We start from the raw sequence: 18,941 nt of genomic DNA on the forward strand, positions 1-18,941 counted from the left end.
TGCATCTTGTAAACTCCCAGCAGTGAAATGTCTATTAATAAAAATTTTATTGCAGCTTTCACCTGGGGAGTCCTGTTTTCCTGACTGCTTGATTTGCCATCAGTTTAACCCATAACTTCCCCTGCTCAAGCATTTACCAGTTTGGAGGACCAATTTTTGCCTATATATATGCTCAGCTTCACACATAAAATGCATAAATACATAAAGATGTTGGTGAATGCCTTGCAGGCATTGACCAAGTGTACTTATATACAAAGACAGGTACACATCTACATACATGTTTTTTATCTACTTACAACATGTACACAGACATGCATGTACCTGTATTTCCACATCATATATACAGTTTTACAAACACACCTAGAAGTAATGTCATTTTCTCTGAAACTGGAGAAGAGGCATTTCTAGAAGTGTCTGCCTGTAACACAGCAATACAGCATGGAGCTGAGGCTGTCTCAGCTACCCTCCCTGGATGAAGATACGTTTTCCTGTGAGTCCACCCCTGAATGGTCACTCAGCTCCTCCACCAAGGGCAGCCCTCCCCCTCCCATACCAACCAAGCACTCTGTTAATATTTGGACAGGGCTGCCTTTTCTGAGCAGGATGTGTCAAGGCACAGGAGGCAAAGGACTGCAAGTAACTGGCACAAAGGTGTCCTCTATTCTGGAGCCCTTCGAAGTTGCTGAGGCTCTGGTTTATTTATTTATCTCCTTTATTTGAAAAGGAGAGAGAAACAAAAAAAGAAGTAAAATGCAGTAAAACCAAAGCAGTGCAAAACATCACCTCACGCTGCCTTCCACCAGAAAAGAGTCTCCAGCTCATTCACTCCCCACCTCTTCCCGCAGGATCCTGGGATATCCTGACCTCCATCTCTCTTAAGCAGCGGTGCAGGGGAGAGGCAGATGCTCTTCTCTGCGTCTCGGCCACGAGGGAAGAGGCTCAGCATTTTAAACTCCCACTTGCTCTTTTCCCGAGCACAGTGAAGAGGTCAATGATGAAGATGACAGCAGCAATAACGTCCCCCTTCTGTCCTTGAGATCTCCCTTGCTTTGCAGAAGAAGAGCAGGGTCAGTGATGTTGTGTTGCCTGGAGCAGAGGAGCAGTCACAGCTAAACGAGTGTTCCCCAGCAGCTGGCCGTGTGTATGCTCTTGTCAGGCACACACATGTGACAGGAAACAAGGGAGCCAAAGCCACACAGACCCAGGGCCAGTTGTACTGGCTGCACAGATGTGTCATAACTTGTTAATCTGCAGGCATGGCTTGCTTTTCTCTGCTGGGCCAGAAGGAGACACAGGAGCAATCTGACATCAGCAAGGAGCGTGCAAACCCCAAGAGCTCCAACAGGGGGAAGCATTTTTTGCTATAGTTCTCTATTACCATCACCCTCCAGCTGAACATCGGGTCCAGCTGTGTGTTTAACTCCTTGAGGGATGGCTGTTTTCTTGTGCCTGTCCACTGGGGTCCAGCCCACTTGCTACAGACTTTTGTTCTGTTGCTCCACCTTCAGTCATAAAATCTCTTTTCCTCTGAAGGAAGTGAGATGTTTGCTCCCTCAGAAGCTCAGGGAGTCAAATAAAAGCTGAAGAAGTGAAAGGGTAGAGAAGGACAGAGAGAATGGGTATGAGAGGACACCAGAAAGAAAGCATGGGGAACCAAGAAGAAGTGGAGTGACCCAGAGGTTTTGGTCCCCATTGTGGGTAGATGAGGTGTGAGGAGGTCTGAGCAGGTTGAAGAACTCATCCCTCTGTCCCTGATGCCCACTGGGTGCCTTGAGATGGGCACTCACAGAGATGGGCTCTGCCAGGGCAGCTGTAGGTGGCTGGTGCCTGCATTGGGACTGAGCTGATGCTGAGGCAGGAGGTGATGCTGCAGGTGCCATCTCAGCCTTGCCAGTGGCTGGAAAACTGTGTTTGGGAGAGGAATTTCTGTGTTGTGGCAGGTCAAACTAGTCATCACATCTCTCTCGAATGACGCCACTGCTGGAATGACATAAACTCTTCGAAATTCTGAAGGAGGTAACCTGGGGATTGATTTATTGATAGCACAATACAAAAGTCTGCCCACAAGGGAAAAGGGAAAGAAGATGAGCAGGCTGTGACATTGGGTGTTGGGAGCAGGGTATGAGGGTGCAGGGCAGTTTCAGTGCCTGAGGACAGGGGACTCTTGTTGCCCCCAGGCACTTCCTCACTGGCCAAACACAGCTTGGTGATTGCTGAGCCTGGTGCTCTGGGGTGGACACATAAACAAATGCTACATCTCTTGTCTCCCAGGCTCAGTCCTTGCAGCCAAGTGATGTGCCCCCATTCCTAGCAGCTTTGATACATCCGCATGGAGTTTTGGCCACCTGGTCTCCTGTAGTCAGCAATATTCTCTCCTTGACTGCTGCAGTGGGTTTTTCTGAGCAGCAGAGCAATGCTGACCCTGCTGGAGAGCCACAGAGTAACCATGAGCCAGGACGTAAGGCAGGGCCCTCACCAGCCCACTGAAAGCTGTGTGTGGGGATCTCAGCGCCCACCTGCTCCCCATCCTAGACCATACACAGCAGAGATTCTGCCTGGGGGATGGATACTGACTGTCAGTGGATCCTTCTCATCCTGTACCATTTTCCTGTCTGGAAGAGCATTCACCTTTGGGAGGACCTTATTTTCACTGGGTGACCTTCACTACAGGGTGAAGGGTGCAGGAGAAGCCCTGCACTGGCTACCAGAGCTGCTTCACTTTCACTCTGACAAAGCTACAGGGAAAAAAAACCCCTACATTTAAACCTATTAACTCTTCCTGCACCAAACTTGGGAGCCTGGAGGCAGCAGGGAAATGAGGCACAACTGCTGGAGTCAAGGAGCCCTTCCCAACCTGCAGTGTTTGAAAGCAGTCACCTCTCTGCATATTTACTTTTTAGACTACTTTATCTTTGTGAAAGACTTGGAGGTGGAAAGCACGTTACTTTTTTTGTTTGTTTTCTTTTTTTCCTTTTCTTTCTTATTATTTTATTTTTTTTCCCCTGCAAAACCTTCTTCAACTGGAAAGAAGACAGTTGCTCTGCAGTGGGATGAGCCAGCTCCAGCTCTCCTTTAGCCCAGTGGGCTTGTAGTGCCACCAGCAGCTGCCAATACAGCCCTGGCTTTGCCGGAAGAAACGTCACAGGGGTTAAAACAAGCTTCAAGAGAGAAAATGGATGAGCTCTGATGGTGTTTAACTACTGCCTTTTCTCTGTCTTTCAAACACATGGAAAGAACTTGGCTGCTTCTCTGCTGGTCTTTCCTCTCCTCACAGTAACAGGACTCATCCCCGCTGTGGTCAGCTAAAATCATGGATACGCACCTGCAGGAAACCATGATAACCCCCAGCCACAGCTTGGGAGTCTGGATACTGACTTTCCCCTTGCATCCCAGTCCCCATCCTCACTCACCACTTCAGTCCTGCTTGGAAAAGCCTCACAAGGAAGATTAACTCTTCCTGCAGAAGCTATGCTTAGGAGCCATGAGCTGTCAGATGTGGCCAGCTGCTCTGCCTGGTGCTCCCCCTGCCTCTCCAGGGTAAATCACACACCTACCAGCACAGCCTGTGAGTCCCTGCCAGTCTGAGATGCACTCACACTGTGAGTGTGCTCCCCTGGCCCTACAGGTTATTGTCCAGCATTATCTGTGCTCTCAGAGGGCACCCACATATTGCAACAAAGCACAGCTTTCCCATGAAGGCATCGAGTTCAAGAGAGCCATTCAGTGGTGCTACAGCTGCTGGGAGAGTGCTGTGTATCTGTTTTCCTACTCAGGGAGATGAAAACCTGTTAAATCACTATGTGATGACAGATAAGGAGGTATCAATGAGCAGAGGTCTAGACACCAAGGGGAAAGAATACACTCATTGTGGTGAGAGAAGCAGCAGCAGACAACAGCAGTAGCCAAAGGACCATCTCGTTCAGCTGAGTGAAGCAGGTGAGGCCAGAGTGGCAGATGCTGGTGCACTGCAGGGAATCTCGAGCAGTGCTGTGGAATCAGAGAAGTGATACTGGGAGGAGACCTCCAGAGGTCTCTGGCCCAACCTCTGACTCAGTCAGGTCACCATAATTTTGTCCAACCAAATCTGGAAATGCTCAAAGAGTCGAGATACTGCCACCTTTCTGGGGTCCTGTTCCAGTGCTGCTTCTTTACCCTTCTGGTAAAAAAAGTTCCTGAAGTTCAGCCTGAACCTACCAAGTTTCAGCTTGTTGCCACTGCCCCTTGTTACACCACCTGCTACTATTGAGAAGACCTTGGGTTCATTATCTTTGTAACCACCTTCTAGATATTGGTAGGAAACAATCTAGGGAGTAAACTAGATTCACACAAGTACCAGGAACATGGCAGCATCACAGTCATTCCCAGTGTTAAAACTTCTGCTCTTCAGGACTGGTAGAAAGGAAAATAAAGACAGTTCATTAATATCACATGTATGATGTTACAGCTTGTTTGGATGGAACTCAGAAAGCTAAAAGAGGCTTTTCCCTGGTGCAGCTCAGTGCCAGCCATGAACTGCTTGAGTTCATACCTGAATACGTAGGGAGAGAGGAAACATTAAAAGAGATAAACCCCAGTAAGAACTCTGCTCCCATGGGGAAAACAACTTGAGTTATGGACCAGTGAATCATCTCTCATCATCATAATGGGCCTCAGGCCTATAATTCTCAGTATGACATGACAAATTCCTTTACCAAACCATCACTGAACCTACAAAAGATTCATTAGTTGTAAATAGCAACTAAGTCATAGAGCAGGTGGCCGTCAAAAATAAATTTGGAGCCCGTGATCATAATTTCCTTACATATAAATTCAGTGGGAAGATAAATAAGAATAAGTCTGCACTGCATATCCATGTTTTGTTTCAAAAGAAATTACACCCCAAAGAATTTGAGACTCTTTAGTGTGGACTGCAGTGGTAAGGAAACTGTATGTGAAATATGCTCAGAACTTCTGACAGAGACATGCAGTATCTCTGGAACATGCAAAACAAAGAAGCAAAAGTACCTCTGTAGCTACCTGGATGAACAGCCACAAAGTGAAGGGTAAGGAGAAAACTTTCCTTCATATGCTTGTAGATATAATGTAGCATCAATCTGGAAAATGGATTTTTAAAAGAAGAGATAGTTTTTCATTTAAGTAAATAACTGAACCAGGAAGGAGAAAGTGGCAGTGCAAAGAAGATCGAGCCAAACCTGAAAATATTTGTTAAAATTAAATAAATATAAACCATATATAAATAAAAGTCTTCAACCAGGAAAATTATAGTGAAGAGCAGAGCAGAGGACAGGAGCTTAATGAATATGAGGGTACAGGAATTGCCACACCTGATTTGAAGGCATAACATACATTAATGTGATGAAGCCAAGAAAACAAGCTAAGACCTGAATTCGAATGGATTTTTTTATACCATAATAATTTTTATTCTTAAGAATGCAACAAGGAGTTACAGAGTTTCACAAAATAACAGACCCTGTTCAGATAAACTTCACCTTATCTGTGCTCACTCAGTTTTGGGAGTTGAAGGTCCATCAAAAAATTCCTTCCTTTAACCCAGACTTACTTGTCCTTTCACCCCTTCAAAATTATCATCTGCTCTATGTTAGTGTATAGCACCAACTGGAAATTTCCAGAGTCTTTCTCAAGGAAATGCTTTTATCCAGAAAACCTTTGGTTTTGGCAGCACATCCCAACTCCTTTCATTCCTGTGCCTTTTTACCTGTCTCCTCTTGCGTCTCCTCACACCACCTACAAAGAGGCAGGTCTCTCTATCCAAACCCATTACCTTTTCTGTTTCCTGTCTTCTCTTGTCATGAGGTTTCTTGCCCTGCTCTGACCTTTCTGGTTTCCACGAAGACTTTGTTTCACTTCCACTTTTCCAGTGAGAAGAAACACTGCAAGACACATCAGCCTGGAGTGTGTGGAGTATTGCTCTTGCACTTCACAGGACTTGTGGACAGCACAAACAAGATCAAAGTCATGAAGATCCAAAGTGTAGAGGCTGGACTGAGAGCAACCTCAATGCTCTGCTGGAATTGGATCCCCTTTTCCAGTTCAGACCCTGCCAAAACAATATACTATTTTGAAAAATACCAAATGCTCAGTTTCTTCTAATCAAATTCCTCAAGCTGAAATTTAGCCAAAGTTTTCTTGGCCAAATTACAAACTTAAACCAGGAGCTAAGGACTTACTGAACCCAAACTGAAGCCTTTCACCCTTTAAATAAGCCAGCATTGTGCTCACCAAGATACACAGTGCAGGAAAATTCAGTTCCTTCCAGCTCCTAAATCTTCTGCTGACTTTGCTAATGGGCAGGAGCATCAACACTGAGCTCGTTTGGCATGACCCTTAGATTAATAAAACTGCATCTGACACCAGCCCACAGCTCTCCACTCCTGGTAGAAATGAGAAGCAGCTCCCTGCTGACATTGGCCAGGTGGGTATTCAGAAATGGAAGGGTGATCTCCCCTTCCCTGTACAGCTTTGCCTCTCCCAGATGAGATTAACCAGACTAACCTGAAGATTTTGGCTGTGGATTTTGAGCTTTTACTGGATGTGCTGAATGTTACTTAATCAGATCTACAGTTTACAGAAATACACCTATATATTCACAGGAACAAATATGTCTCTCTATGAATGAACACTCTGTGTCTCTCCAGCATGCCCTGTAGGAATACCAGAAGGGAAATGATCTAGTCTCCTGGGTGTTCTATGCACACCCTGGATGATCCCATGAGGTAGAGGTTGCAATATTCCTAACTCTGACCTGCACCACCAACCATTGTATTTCCAAAAGTTGCATCCCCCTGGCGTCTGACTCAGGCACCTCTTGTGGTGGGAAGAAGCAGGATCCATTGTAATAAGGCTGGAACAGAAGTCATGCCATCTCCACGAGCAGGGAGTGACAACAAAATCCTCTGGAGCTGACAGAAGGCAGCCAGGAGCACAATAGTAGTGGTGCTGGTGACACTGGTGCTAAAAGTAAAATGAGCCAAATTCACATCTCACATAGGCTAAAATTTCAGGGCACCCACAGCACTTTACAGCAGCTAAGTGGCTGATCATGTGAGAGATTGTTCACAGGCTGAAAATGTTCATGGTTTCCTGCCAGCCTTGAACACTGACTTACTCTGAGTCCTTATTATTTAAGCAACCTTTTCTTTCCCACTCTGCCCAAATTATCCATAAAAGTAAGTGGCTCCATTTTCAAGCACCCAGCAAGATTCTGGTGCCAAATTTTTGGACATGCATTTGCAGATACTGTGGTCTGCAGCTACAGTTGGGTGCTCAGCATCTTTCAAAATCAGATACATGATAAGTGAAGAATGAGGCCCTGATGTAGAGACCAAGGAATTCTAAGTCTCTCAGAAATTCCTGGACACCTAGGAATTCTGGCTGTATGTTTTCACATCTGTCAACTTTGCTGGGTAAAACAAGGAGATAACATTGGGCAGCTCATGTTATATGGAATGTTTTGAGGACAGGTGAGTTTTTGTAAGCAGCTTTTAAATATGGACAGTTTTTGTGCAGTGGCTTAAGCCTCAGGATGAAGGATCTGAGCATCTGGCCCTGACTGCTCCTGGACCAGCTTGGGTTCCCTGTGCTTTCAGTTTCCTCTCCATAAACCTGGGCTGCTACTTGTATTTTCTGCAGGATACCTGTGCAGACAAGTTTATTTTCATGTCTAAAGCATTGTGAGACTTCCCAGAAAAGATCTCTAGGAGCAGGAAATAGAGTGGCATTAAAAAAAAAGCACGGGGGGGAAGAAAAGAAAAAGAGAAGGGAAGGGGAGGGGAGGGGAGAGGAGAGGAGAGGAGAGGAGAGGAGAGGAGAGGAGAGGAGAGGAGAGGAGAGGAGAGGAGAGGAGAGGAGAGGAGAGGAGAGGAGAAAAGGAAAGGAAAGGAAAGGAAAGGAAAGGAAAGGAAAGGAAAGGAAAGGAAAGGAAAGGAAAGGAAAGGAAAGGAAAGGAAAGGAAAGGAAAGGAAAGGAAAGGAAAGGAAAGGAAAGGAAAGGAAAGGAAAGGAAAGGAAAGGAAAGGAAAGGAAAGGAAAGGAAAGGAAAGGAAAGGAAAGGAAAGGAAAGGAAAGGAAAAGAAAAGAAAAGAAAAGAAAAGAAAAGAAAAGAAAAGAAAAGAAAAGAAAAGAAAAGAAAAGAAAAGAAAAGAAAAGAAAAGAAAAGAAAAGAAAAGAAAAGAAAAGAAAAGAAAAGAAAAGAAAACAAAGCTGCAGTGCTGCTTTTCCTGTTCCAGGACCATTCCACTGTCCTCACAGCTCAGACTGTATGCTTCTGAGGATGTGTGTCTGGAGATGAAAAACATCCTCATATAGTTACAAATCTCACAGGGACCACTTAAGCTGCAAGTGTAGGCAAGACTGAGCTGCACTCAGGGTGGTTTGGGTCACCATGCAATTCACGCCTTTGATTTCCAAGCACCCAGCTCAGGTTCATCAGCAACCTCTCTGGGTAAGAGGGGGCTCTTTCTTGCATGGCGACCTCATCCCACATCTGCACCGAGGTTGAGGATGGCAAGTGTGGCACATATCCATCTGCCTGAGCCAGTTTGCACCTGGCCAGCCCAGGTGAGAAGAGCAATGGTCCAGGCCAGAAAATATCCCAGCTCCCAGCAAGGTTCTCCTGCCTGAGGCAGAGAAATGAAAGCCAGACCTCAGTCCTCAGCTCCCACTTCTGGCTATGAGGTTAAAAAAAGAAGGGGGGTGACTCAGCACCCTGTGGCTGTGCAGTGGCTGGAAACTGTCCTAAGCTGACAAATAAATTTATGGCTGTTTCAGAGGAATCTCACCCACCACCATATCCATGGCATTTCTGACTAGCACCACTGAAATGGGTTCAAATAGTGTAATGAGACAGACACTGCTGGTAACATGCCTGTTTTATCTCATCTGTTGCCTCAGCAAGCCTGTTCTGGTTTAGGTTAGTGTGTTTATTAAAAGATAAACCAAGCCCTAATCACTTTCCTGCTCTGAAAAAAAGATCCAATGCTCCAGCCTATTTAACCGAAGCAAACAATATCCATACTGTTACTGAAAGGGTTACTGAATTACTTTTCTTTTATGGAAAAGATTATTATTTCTTTGACATCCTGTTTTCAGTTGCTTACAATTAGAATTTGCAATTTACAACTGTAAAACTGAGTTGGTAAGGCATTTAAAAATTACTTCAAATATTCTTTGATGAGTTTTCAGATAAAACACAAAAGGCATTACCTTAAAATATAAAGAGTCGATTGAGTCTCTAAAATTGTTTGCTACTCAGTTACTTCTAATAAAGAGCAAGTTTGTTTGCTTTGGTTTGGTTTGAATGCTCCCATAAGCTCAGCTTTAGGCTTGCACTCAACTACATGTGCTTGCCTTAGTCAGGGATCTAAATGATGGTCTGTGGCCGTGCAGTGAGTTCCCAAGTTCCCACTGGAGTTCTAATTAATTCACAAAACGTTGGGGTGTCCTTTTCTTATTCCCATGTCTCAGAGCAGGTTAGCAGTACCTAGATCTGCCAGGCAGGAGGGCATCTACTTGTGCTCCAAGAACTTGGCTTTCCAGACAAAACTAAGGTGTTTCAGATCTATTTGAGCTAAGTTCATTAACTGCTCTTACTTCCCTCAGTCACATGGTACAGGAGCAGCAGCCTACCTTCAAGGAAGTAAAAATGCTGTTTTCAAATAAGATCCTCATTCCTTTCTTCAAGATGCTGTATTAAACCAGAAACATAAACAGAAAGCATGTGATGTTAGTAAGCAGTGGTTGAAGTTTTAACAAATTAATGCAGGAAAAAGAAAAACGCAGAGGTTTCAAATGCAGCTGGGGAGAAGCCAATTTTGTACGTCCAAAGGAGAGTTGGAAGCAACAATCTTTACACTTGAATCCCCAAATCTTCATCTCAAGAGCCCTGAAGGAAGCATGGCAGAGGGGAAGCAAGTTGTTCAGACTCTGTGCTTGAAAGTAGAGACCAAAGTCTTTCGAGTCTGCTCCCGAGATTCGCTCATGCCCGTCAGCAGCACGGGGTCCGTCCTGCACTCCGCCTGGTAGAAGGGACAATTCCGCAGGTGCTCCGACATGCTCGGGACGTCGCTGCGCTGCCAGTTGTGAACTCTGGAGAACAGGCTGCTGAACTGCCAGATCTAATGCAAGAGAGGGGACAGCAATTGGGGAGAGAAAATGAGGATTTTAAATACCTGTCTATGCTTACAATGGGCGTGCATTATTCACTCTGGACACTCTAAAGAACATTTGATTGTGCAGGGCTGGCACAGCAAGTGAAAATAGGGTCTGTATTGTTATGTACCTCGTACTTGCTGGGTTTGCTGCTTGAGTTATCACCTGCCATTTTTAATGGGAGTGGTAATACTTAAATATCAGGAAATCTTGGTTCTCAGTGCCTAGGAATGGTGCACAGGCAAAAGGGTTACCCAAGATGAGCTTGGGTGGGGACTTTCAGCTAGTCAGAAAAAGTCTAGTTACACCTTCATCCTTTTGCTGGATGTACTGCACTCTACAACCCTGGCCCCTGACAACAAACCCCTGTGCAAATCCACAACCTCATGAACCTTCCCCATATCTGCACATTTATATGCAGCTTTTCTTGTCATTCCCATGTTTTATCTGAAGAGAACTCATGACTCTCTTTTCCAGTGTCACAGTCACTTGCCTTTTTGCGAGCTCTCCAAGAGGTACCACCATGGGAATATCTTTTTTTCTCCCAGACTAGCAGGACCATTCCCCTCTCTTGAAGAAGAGTGGCACAGATGTCCCTCATGAGCACTGACACTTGTGATAGCTGAGATAAACTGAAGCTGTCCAGGAATCCTGCAATGTACTTGAGCACTTCCACTGGGAGGCTGCTCAGCAAGTCCTTGTTTCTCCCTCGACTATCCACTATGAAATTGCACTTGCCCGGTTCAGCAAGAAGGGTGTCCACCTCTGGCTTAATAGCAAATGTCTTGAGAGGCTTGCTGTAAATAACCTTGGCCTTAAGTCCCTTGGGGCGGAAGTGATTTTGGACAAAAGGACATCCCAAGTAAGCCAGTGGGCAGCGATGCTGGAACCATCCATCCAGGCACGACTGGATATCAGCATGCACATTCTTGAAGTGGAATGGGAACTCATCCCTCCTAAAGAAGTGACTGCAAGTGAATGTGAAAGCCGAACTGCTTTTGTTGTGTCTTCTGGTTACACATTCAGTGTAGAGTTCCATGTGCAGTTCTGGTGGGCTGTTTTCATCCAGAATATCTGCTAGAACTGCGCTGGAGGAGAAGGGCTCCAAAGGAAAGCTGTATGTCTGTGTTGCGAAATCCACAAAGAGTCCATCAATACCTCTTGCTTCAGAGATCTCATGGCCTTTCAGCTCTTTTTCCAGAGCACACAGCAGTGTGGCTTCAATTATGTTTGTCTTAGGTAGTTCTTCTATGCTTATCCCCAATTCTGAGGTATCCACTGACTTGTCTGAAGTCGGCATCTTGTGGCCCAGTGCATCTCCTAGTCGTGCTCTTTTGCCACAGTAACTAACTGGCACTTTAAAGGTGTAGACAGTCTTCACCTCCTGGGCTTCCAAGTTTCCATAGACAAAGTCTTTCTCTCTGGGAGTGCAAGCAGCCATCTGGCCAAAGCGGATGAGCATTCCCCCGTGATGTACCAGATACATGTTGTAATCAGCTACACCAACTTCCTTCTTCAGCCTCTCCAAGACCCCTTCTTGCCAGGGAGCCAGTCCATTCAGTTCTCTGCTCGGTGTTACTTGTTCAGGCTTTTGGCCCTTTCCCTCTTTTGCACCATCAGGCCCTTCCTTTGCCTTTTCAGTGGAGCTGGCAGCATGAGAGGCTGATGCTGTTTTCTTGGAAGCCTCCTCTGTCTTTTGTCCTGTGCTGGCTGCTGTGCCCGTTACCTGGCAAGCCAGAAGCTCTTTGCTAAAAATGTTCTCCCAGGTTTTGTAACTCCCCAGATCCATTCCCTCTTTGTCCTTTGCCAAATCTTCCCGCTCACGCTGGCTGAGCTCAGACTGGTCACTGCCCTCTTGCAAACCACAGGCAGCTCCTCCCACAGCACCTGCTTCCCCACCCATGGCTTGATCCAATAGTTCTTCCAGTTCATCCTTTTTCCTCCACTCTGGAAATAATTCAGCTATTTTCAAAGTCCTGAAAAGGATCTTCTGGTCTCTGAGTGCCAAGGCTGTGTCCAGGCATTCCTCATTCACTGTCTCTTTCATAATATTCTTGTGCAGGGTTGTGTCTGAATCCACGTTTGGCCAGCGGTTCCACTCCATGGAGCAGCAGACAACACTGGCTGGACACACCTGGAGGTGCTTCCCCAGCTTAAAGCGGGCCATGGAGAAAGGGCAGCCATAGGCTGAGTTGAGGCAGGACACCTGCTCCAAGGGGCAGAGTAATTTGTGCTCCTCCTCCTTGCACATGTGGAAGGTGGCCCCGCAGTGGAGGCGGCAGCTGATCACCATGCAGGACACGGAGACCTCAATGGGCGCGCGGCAGTGCCGGCTGAAGCATCGCTCACAGTGCCTGTGTTGCCCAGGGGGAGCTTTCTGGGCCCGGTGCTGTGTGTGGAAAGACAAGAAGACAAGAGTTACTGTCTGAAGGAACGAAGATGGCCACAGACCCTCCATGCCCATACTTTGTTTCCACACAGGAGATGCTCACGTGCACTTCTAGTGGGAATGGGGCTGTGGGAAAGTGACTGACAGATCCATGCAGTCACGTATCACCTCTGATCCCCATGGTACAGCATGGCCTGGTAGCAGCACTGATACAGATAAGATCTTTACTCCTTAGCTCAGGCAGGCAGAGTATGAGCTGTTTTCTCTCCCAATATTTCACCAGGGTGCTGAAATCAAGACTGCTAGGGGCACAGTGAAGGACCATCCCATTTCCTCAACACTGAGTAGGAAAAGTGACATTCCTTTTTCCTCTCTGGATTTGGCCTAGGCCTCTTCTCATCTCCCCACAAAGACATGAATGTTGCACAAATGAACCTCCCTTTGCTCTACCAGCAAGGTCAAGAGTGAGGATTATCTTCAGGATCCCAGTTCCCAGTGTGGAAAATGGCCTGGATAACAGCTAATTTCCTTGGCCTTCTTTACTCTGCTTTCCTGATTTACCCTTACACTCTAGTTGTTGGCAGAACTAGAGGCTGCTCAGTCACAACTTGGAGCTACTTCCCTGGATACCTTCAACTGGTATCAGTAACTTGGCCCATAGAACACCTGCTGCAAGTAGAAACCTCCCAACTTTTGACTTTTTGCTCCTTACTATATAGGAGCTACATTCCAGCCTGGTTCTGGAATCACTGTGAATCTTTGTGGAAAGAAAAAGGTTAAGGTAAGTAGGAACTTGAGTTTTGTTTTCAAATAGGGCCCAGAGTGCTTTTCTTTTTTATGTGAAAATAGGAAAAAAAATCTTTTACAAATCTTCCCCCCACACACATTTCATGCAGTAGGAACTATCACAGGCCAAATAGACTCTCATTTTGCTGAAAGACAGATATTGGTAGTAAAAATAATGTAGACTTTATTTTTCCTAGGCTTAAAAAAACCCCACAGGAGTGTTTACCTAGATATGTTTTCTTTTGCAAACCCAAGGTTAAGTGACCTAGCCCTGAGGAGAGGTGTGCTGCAGAGAAAGTAGGCTCAGGCTCTGGGGGAAGAGATTCTGTGTGAAGAGGTTCCTCTCTCCTTCTTGAAGATGTTCTCTTAACTTCGTGTCTTTCACACCTTTACATCCTGGCAGTGGAAGTCATGAACAATGCCAGAGAAGGAAAGACATCTGGGAAAAGCAATGCTTTTGGGTCCCTGCACTAAATACCAACACTCACATTTGAAAATTTGATGTGCATTAATTGCTCAACACAGCTTTGTTCCATCTTTTGCGATTTCCAGTGCTGATCAATACCTGCTTACACTTCCTAACGAATAAACCCCGTTATCTCTCGGCCCTGCAGAGTAAAGGAACACACACACCCTTGGCAGTCCCTTTACTCAGACACAAACTTACACTCTCAACTGTAAGGCTCAGGTACCTTCACCTTTGCAAGGAAAGAGCTCAAGACAGCAATGCAGAAAATAAAACATTGTGACTTCCCATTATAACATCCCTGTCTTGCCTTGGGAAGCACTGGCTTCTGCAGAGAGGTGACACCAGGGTGCTGGACAGGGTGGCCTCTGCTGCACCAAGCCCTTGAATACATGTGGTTTGGGGTGGCACCTGTCCTGCTTTAGGCTGTTTAGTTACATCTACTTTTATGCAGCTCAGAGAAGCAGGAGATGCAGACGGATTTATTTCACATTGGTGGCATCCTTGCTGCTCTCATTCTTGTAGCATTTTGCTGCAAATATAATCTCTAAAAATAGTCCCAGCCATGACTCGCATAAGGTCAGGGGAAGGCTGGGTACATTACACTGCAATAAAAACACGACCGTGTGAACAATACTTTCCACTGCAAAAGTAACTCTTGGGGAGAAATAGTTGATAAAAAACACCCTACATGACAGGCATAGGCCTTACTGTGCTTCAAAACACAGAAAGGACAGATGGCAAAGTTTCTGGAGAGAAGCCTGCTTTCACACTGTTGTATGCTGAAATAAACCCCATCCAAATCATGTGTAGAGAAAGAAAATACATGCTTTGTTTATGAAAACTGACCATGTCACAGCATTCAGATGCAGAATCAGTCTTCCTTGTTACTCAGGCATTTTTTAGTTTAGTTTACCTCATCTCTAACTTGTATATGCTGTTCTTTTCAGACAAAAGATATCTATTCCTTGCTTCTCATTGTCAAATCTGTGAACACAGAGGACAGGAAGAAGGGACAGAGAGTTTCTTTCTGATATTTATCAGGGTTTGAATACTTCCTCTATTCTGACATGCCAGTGATCAGGAGCTCTGTATTTTAATTGATAATTTAGTTGGCCCTATGGTTTAGTCGATGGTATTATTTCAAGTACACAAACTACAAACTCAAAACACTCAGCAGGAAGTTTACAAATTTTGCCTCAGTAGGTTTGATACATAACATCCAGAGGCAGGTGACACACAGATAAGTCATGTCACAAAACATTTCTCTAAACTCAAACACTTCTCGATTCCCTGCAACTTGCAAAGTTTCTCAAGGTCTGGGTTAAGAAACAAACAACCAAAAAAAAAAAAAAAAAAAAAAAATCCAAAAAAACCAAACAAAAAAACCCAAACCCAGAAATGACTACTTCAATCATGTTCAAGCTACTGTGTAAAGAAAGAATGCACATTACAGTCCACAGTCTGTCCACTTCGGTAAATCTTTATTTTTAGACCATCATGACAGCAAATCAAGTAAGGTTTAAAAATATACAGCTGTTATTTTAACTATGTCTGTGTCTGGAGTGGACTTGTTCAGTGACAATAACTTAGTTTATGAACTAATCAAAATCCATTTTCAGGAGACCTATATTTAATTAATTTGCAGTCAATGAGGCAAAATAATACAAATGTTTTCTCATTTGGCATGTGATTGACCACTTGACGTACTAAGGTCATACATTGTACCTGACCTCTTTGCACAGAATCAAGGAATACCTCCCAGTTTGAAGAAACATCAAAAAGGGCCACCAGAAGCCCAGATAATGACCCTCAAGAGTGCCTCTGAGATGAGATTGCAAATGAACATAACACAATCTTTCTAAATTTTACAACATGATAACAAGCTCCTAAAAAAATCTCATGAAAGTTCACATCCAAATGCTGGAGCCAAGAATGCTGAAGTTATATATAATGTTACAACAGAAGGAATGTGAATACTTTGGTGAAGTGTATAGGGCAAATAGGCAATGTTCCCTACTTATTTTAATCCTTATTACCTAGTATATAATGTTTATCTCATCTTTATCATACTGAAATCTTGAGGAGAATACAGTTATTAACTTTCTTACAATATAAGAATTTTCATGTCAGTATATTTACTATCTTAGATCTGATTGTGTTCACAATAATGAATTTATCTTTGCAGTACTAGAGGAGCATTTGAGATTGAAAAATACTATTGTTTCTATTTGGCAGATGTAGAATTAATGTTTAGAAAGATGAAAATAAATAGAATTAAATATGGTATTTTATACAAATATGTAAATGCCAACCAAAAATACCTAGCATAGAGATGCTCAGGTTCATATATTTCACTTGCAGTTGCCTCCTGTACAAAAACCCGGGCAGAGCCAGCTGTAGAATCACATTTTCTAGGACACCAAGTAAGTCTTCTTAAACTAATGAGTTTCTTTTCCTTTCATGCACTGCTCTTTTCCTCAATCACTACTTGCTTAACAATCTTGTCAAGAAATCAGGCTCAGGTCTCCTTTTTCTGAACAGATAATTTTATTTCTTAGAGGCGAGGACAAAATCACTATGCCATTTGAAACCATACTGTACTGTATTTGTACACGAGTCTCAGGAGCCCAAATTTTCTTAAGTCCTCTGCTTAGATACAAAATAAAGAGCAAATCCAAGAATGCCACCACCTGAAATCATGGGGACCTCTGAATAAACCAAACTCCACACCTCAACATCCACAGCAGGGACAGCTACAGCTTGAGTGACCTCCTTGGCGCTCAGCACAGTGGGTCACTGTCCTTCATGGCACTCCTGCTCTGAAAGTTGCCATTTGGACTGACCTTGTACATACAAATTGCCAGCCAAGCTTTAAATAAGGCAGTGAGTATGGGACTGCTCAGGGCAGGCAGAAAGGGAGAATTAAAGGTGTAGGTGAAATCTTCATCAATAACACTAACAGTGAGCATAAGCAAAACCTACTTTTGAGGTGACCTTGAACAAATTCACATGGATTTTACAGGGGCACTTTGATTCCAGGGCAATCCTGGTGAACTTCAAATCCTTAGTATAAGACATGAGGAGAAGTAAGATTTTCTGTGAAACAACTGACTTGTTGGATAAGCCCAACATGGAAGGATGAAGCTGTGACAGATAGGGAGCTACTGCCTGTATTTCCCACCTGGGGATCATCTGGATGAGGCTGTGGTGTTTCATGGCAATAACCACTATTTCAGAGTTACTGAACAGGCTGGAATTGCTTTATACTGAAAAAAATAAATCCGCAGTATTAGTACTTCAGTTGGGCAAAGGCTTCAATCTGTGCTCCTTGCCTTTCTTCTGGAGCATGCCTTTGCTCAGGTTCTCAGAACAGCACACCAGCTTCTCCTCAGCTTCCTACACCTGACATGTAGGACCATGGAGATCAAGACAAACTGTTGCAACATCAGGCCTCCTCCTTGCCTGGAAAATCTGTGCTGCACACAGGCAGTAAAGTGGCACCAAAATTTGCTTGTGCAGTTTCTGTCTGGTGGAATGCACTAAAGCTGTTACAGGAGGAGCAGGGAGACTTCAGAGTAGTGAGGCACAGGTAACACAGGACAGTGCTGGTGGGAGCCCTGCACTGCACTCCCCACTAAGAGACCTGGATCAGCAATGTTTCTTGCTCCTCTCTACCTGGTGCGACATAGCCATAGCTCATCTGAGAGAAACCCACCCAAAAATTCCAGGGGCTGAAGTGGTCCCCTGGGCTGGTGGCATTGTGCAGGATAGCTCAGCATCAGCACCTTGTGCTGGTCATGTTGGAGAATCCTGTGGGAGACAGACAGATCAGCAGGCTGTGACATGGAGCTGCTCTGCTGCTCCTCAGACATGTCAGGGGTCCCTGTGCTGTCCTTGGTAGACAGAGTCAGGAAAACTTTCACTTCTCATTGGTAACTAGGAAAAGGGTTTGGTCTTGGTTTGAGTTCAACAAGTGCTTTAAAATAATAGGTCCAGGTTCGTTGCAGTTAGAGGAAAAAAAAAAAGGAGGGGGTAATGGTCCAAACCATGTTTTTTTCTCTTTGGGCTCAGGTTCTATTTTATGCTCTGGTAACAATCTCATTAACATACTTTTCTGAAAGGCGCCTGTATAAAGAATCTCAGAGCTATTGGTTAAAATCGAAGTCATAAAATAAAAATAAAAGACATTAATGAATAAAAATTGCTAAGCAGTCACAAGACTAAATGGTACCTTTAACTCTTGTAATTCTTACTTCATCATTCATTCAACATAAAGTTGCAGTCTCTATTTACAAAATTCATTTAATTTTAAGTATAAGCACTTTTGCCATGAGATTGCTCCTGCCTCTCCTCTGACCCTTACTGTATCTCCTTGTCTTCTCTGAGTTTCCTGAAAATAACAGAAATGGAATTTTTGATTTATCATCTCATCTGCTGCTGAAGCTCCCATCTTACAATCAGCATCTTAGTGTTTTAAAATCCTGCATACAGTACTGCAAACTACAGCTAATTCACTGAATATATTATGGAGGGTTTTTTTTTTAGAGTACTATGTCACAGAAGTGCTCACTGTTACCAGCTGCCTCTGTTTTAGAGTGTCATTTAAGACATCTCATGATTATTCTATTTCATCTTAATTACTAAGGCTGTTTTGAAGATGTCTTGATTTTCATAGCTTGCTACAGTAACCATTACATTGCATCAAGATTTGTCCATAAAAGGCTCCAACTCTATTTACAAAGCCTTACCTTGATCATAGAGTCCTTGTGCACGTACCAAACACTTCTCTCCTGGTTGTGCTCAGCTGAGCTGAAGTGAGGTGGGTGAGGGAGAACTGCAAGCAAAGAAAGAGAAGAGAACAGAAGGACATGGAGCAAGTCCGGGCAGAAACATCAAGTAGTTTTGGGATGTTAAAAATAAAACCTGTGCATGTGACCATGTAGCTCAGCTTACAGAGCTGTCTCTTCCACTGTATTTGTTAACTCTGTCACTCCTGGAGTGATACTTCACAGACAAGTGGAGATGCAGAACCAATAGTACCCTGTGCCCTCTGCATGAGAGGAAAAGATCAAACCCCTTCCCCAGCCCTGTATGCGCTCCCTGCTGCAGGTTTGCCCTTTACAACTTAACT

The 18,941-nt window shown here is 44.4% G+C and overlaps 1 protein-coding gene across 2 annotated transcripts; it reads right to left on the reverse strand.

Moving 5' to 3' along the window:
• Positions 1 to 5,439: 5,439 nt before the first annotated feature.
• Positions 5,440 to 18,692, reverse strand: FBXO40 (F-box protein 40). Of its 2 annotated transcripts, XR_014592507.1 has the most exons (4): positions 18,559 to 18,692; positions 10,660 to 12,555; positions 9,645 to 10,132; positions 5,440 to 6,058 (listed from the first exon to the last, which is right to left on the reverse strand). XR_014592507.1 is itself a non-coding variant. In XM_083883774.1 (3 exons), exons 1-3 carry the CDS (start codon positions 18,565 to 18,567, stop codon positions 9,935 to 9,937), a joined length of 2,103 nt encoding a protein of 700 aa, XP_083739900.1. In that variant the 5' UTR covers positions 18,568 to 18,692; the 3' UTR covers positions 9,130 to 9,934. The 2 variants fall into 2 exon arrangements, 1 of the variants encoding a protein (XP_083739900.1); XM_083883774.1 differs by lacking the exon at positions 5,440 to 6,058 and having other exon boundaries at positions 9,130 to 10,132.
• Between the last annotated feature and the right edge of the window lie 249 nt (positions 18,693 to 18,941).

This window comes from Zosterops lateralis (genome assembly GCF_965231275.1).
Source record: "Zosterops lateralis genome assembly, chromosome: 2".
Classification (NCBI taxonomy): domain Eukaryota; kingdom Metazoa; phylum Chordata; class Aves; order Passeriformes; family Zosteropidae; genus Zosterops; species Zosterops lateralis.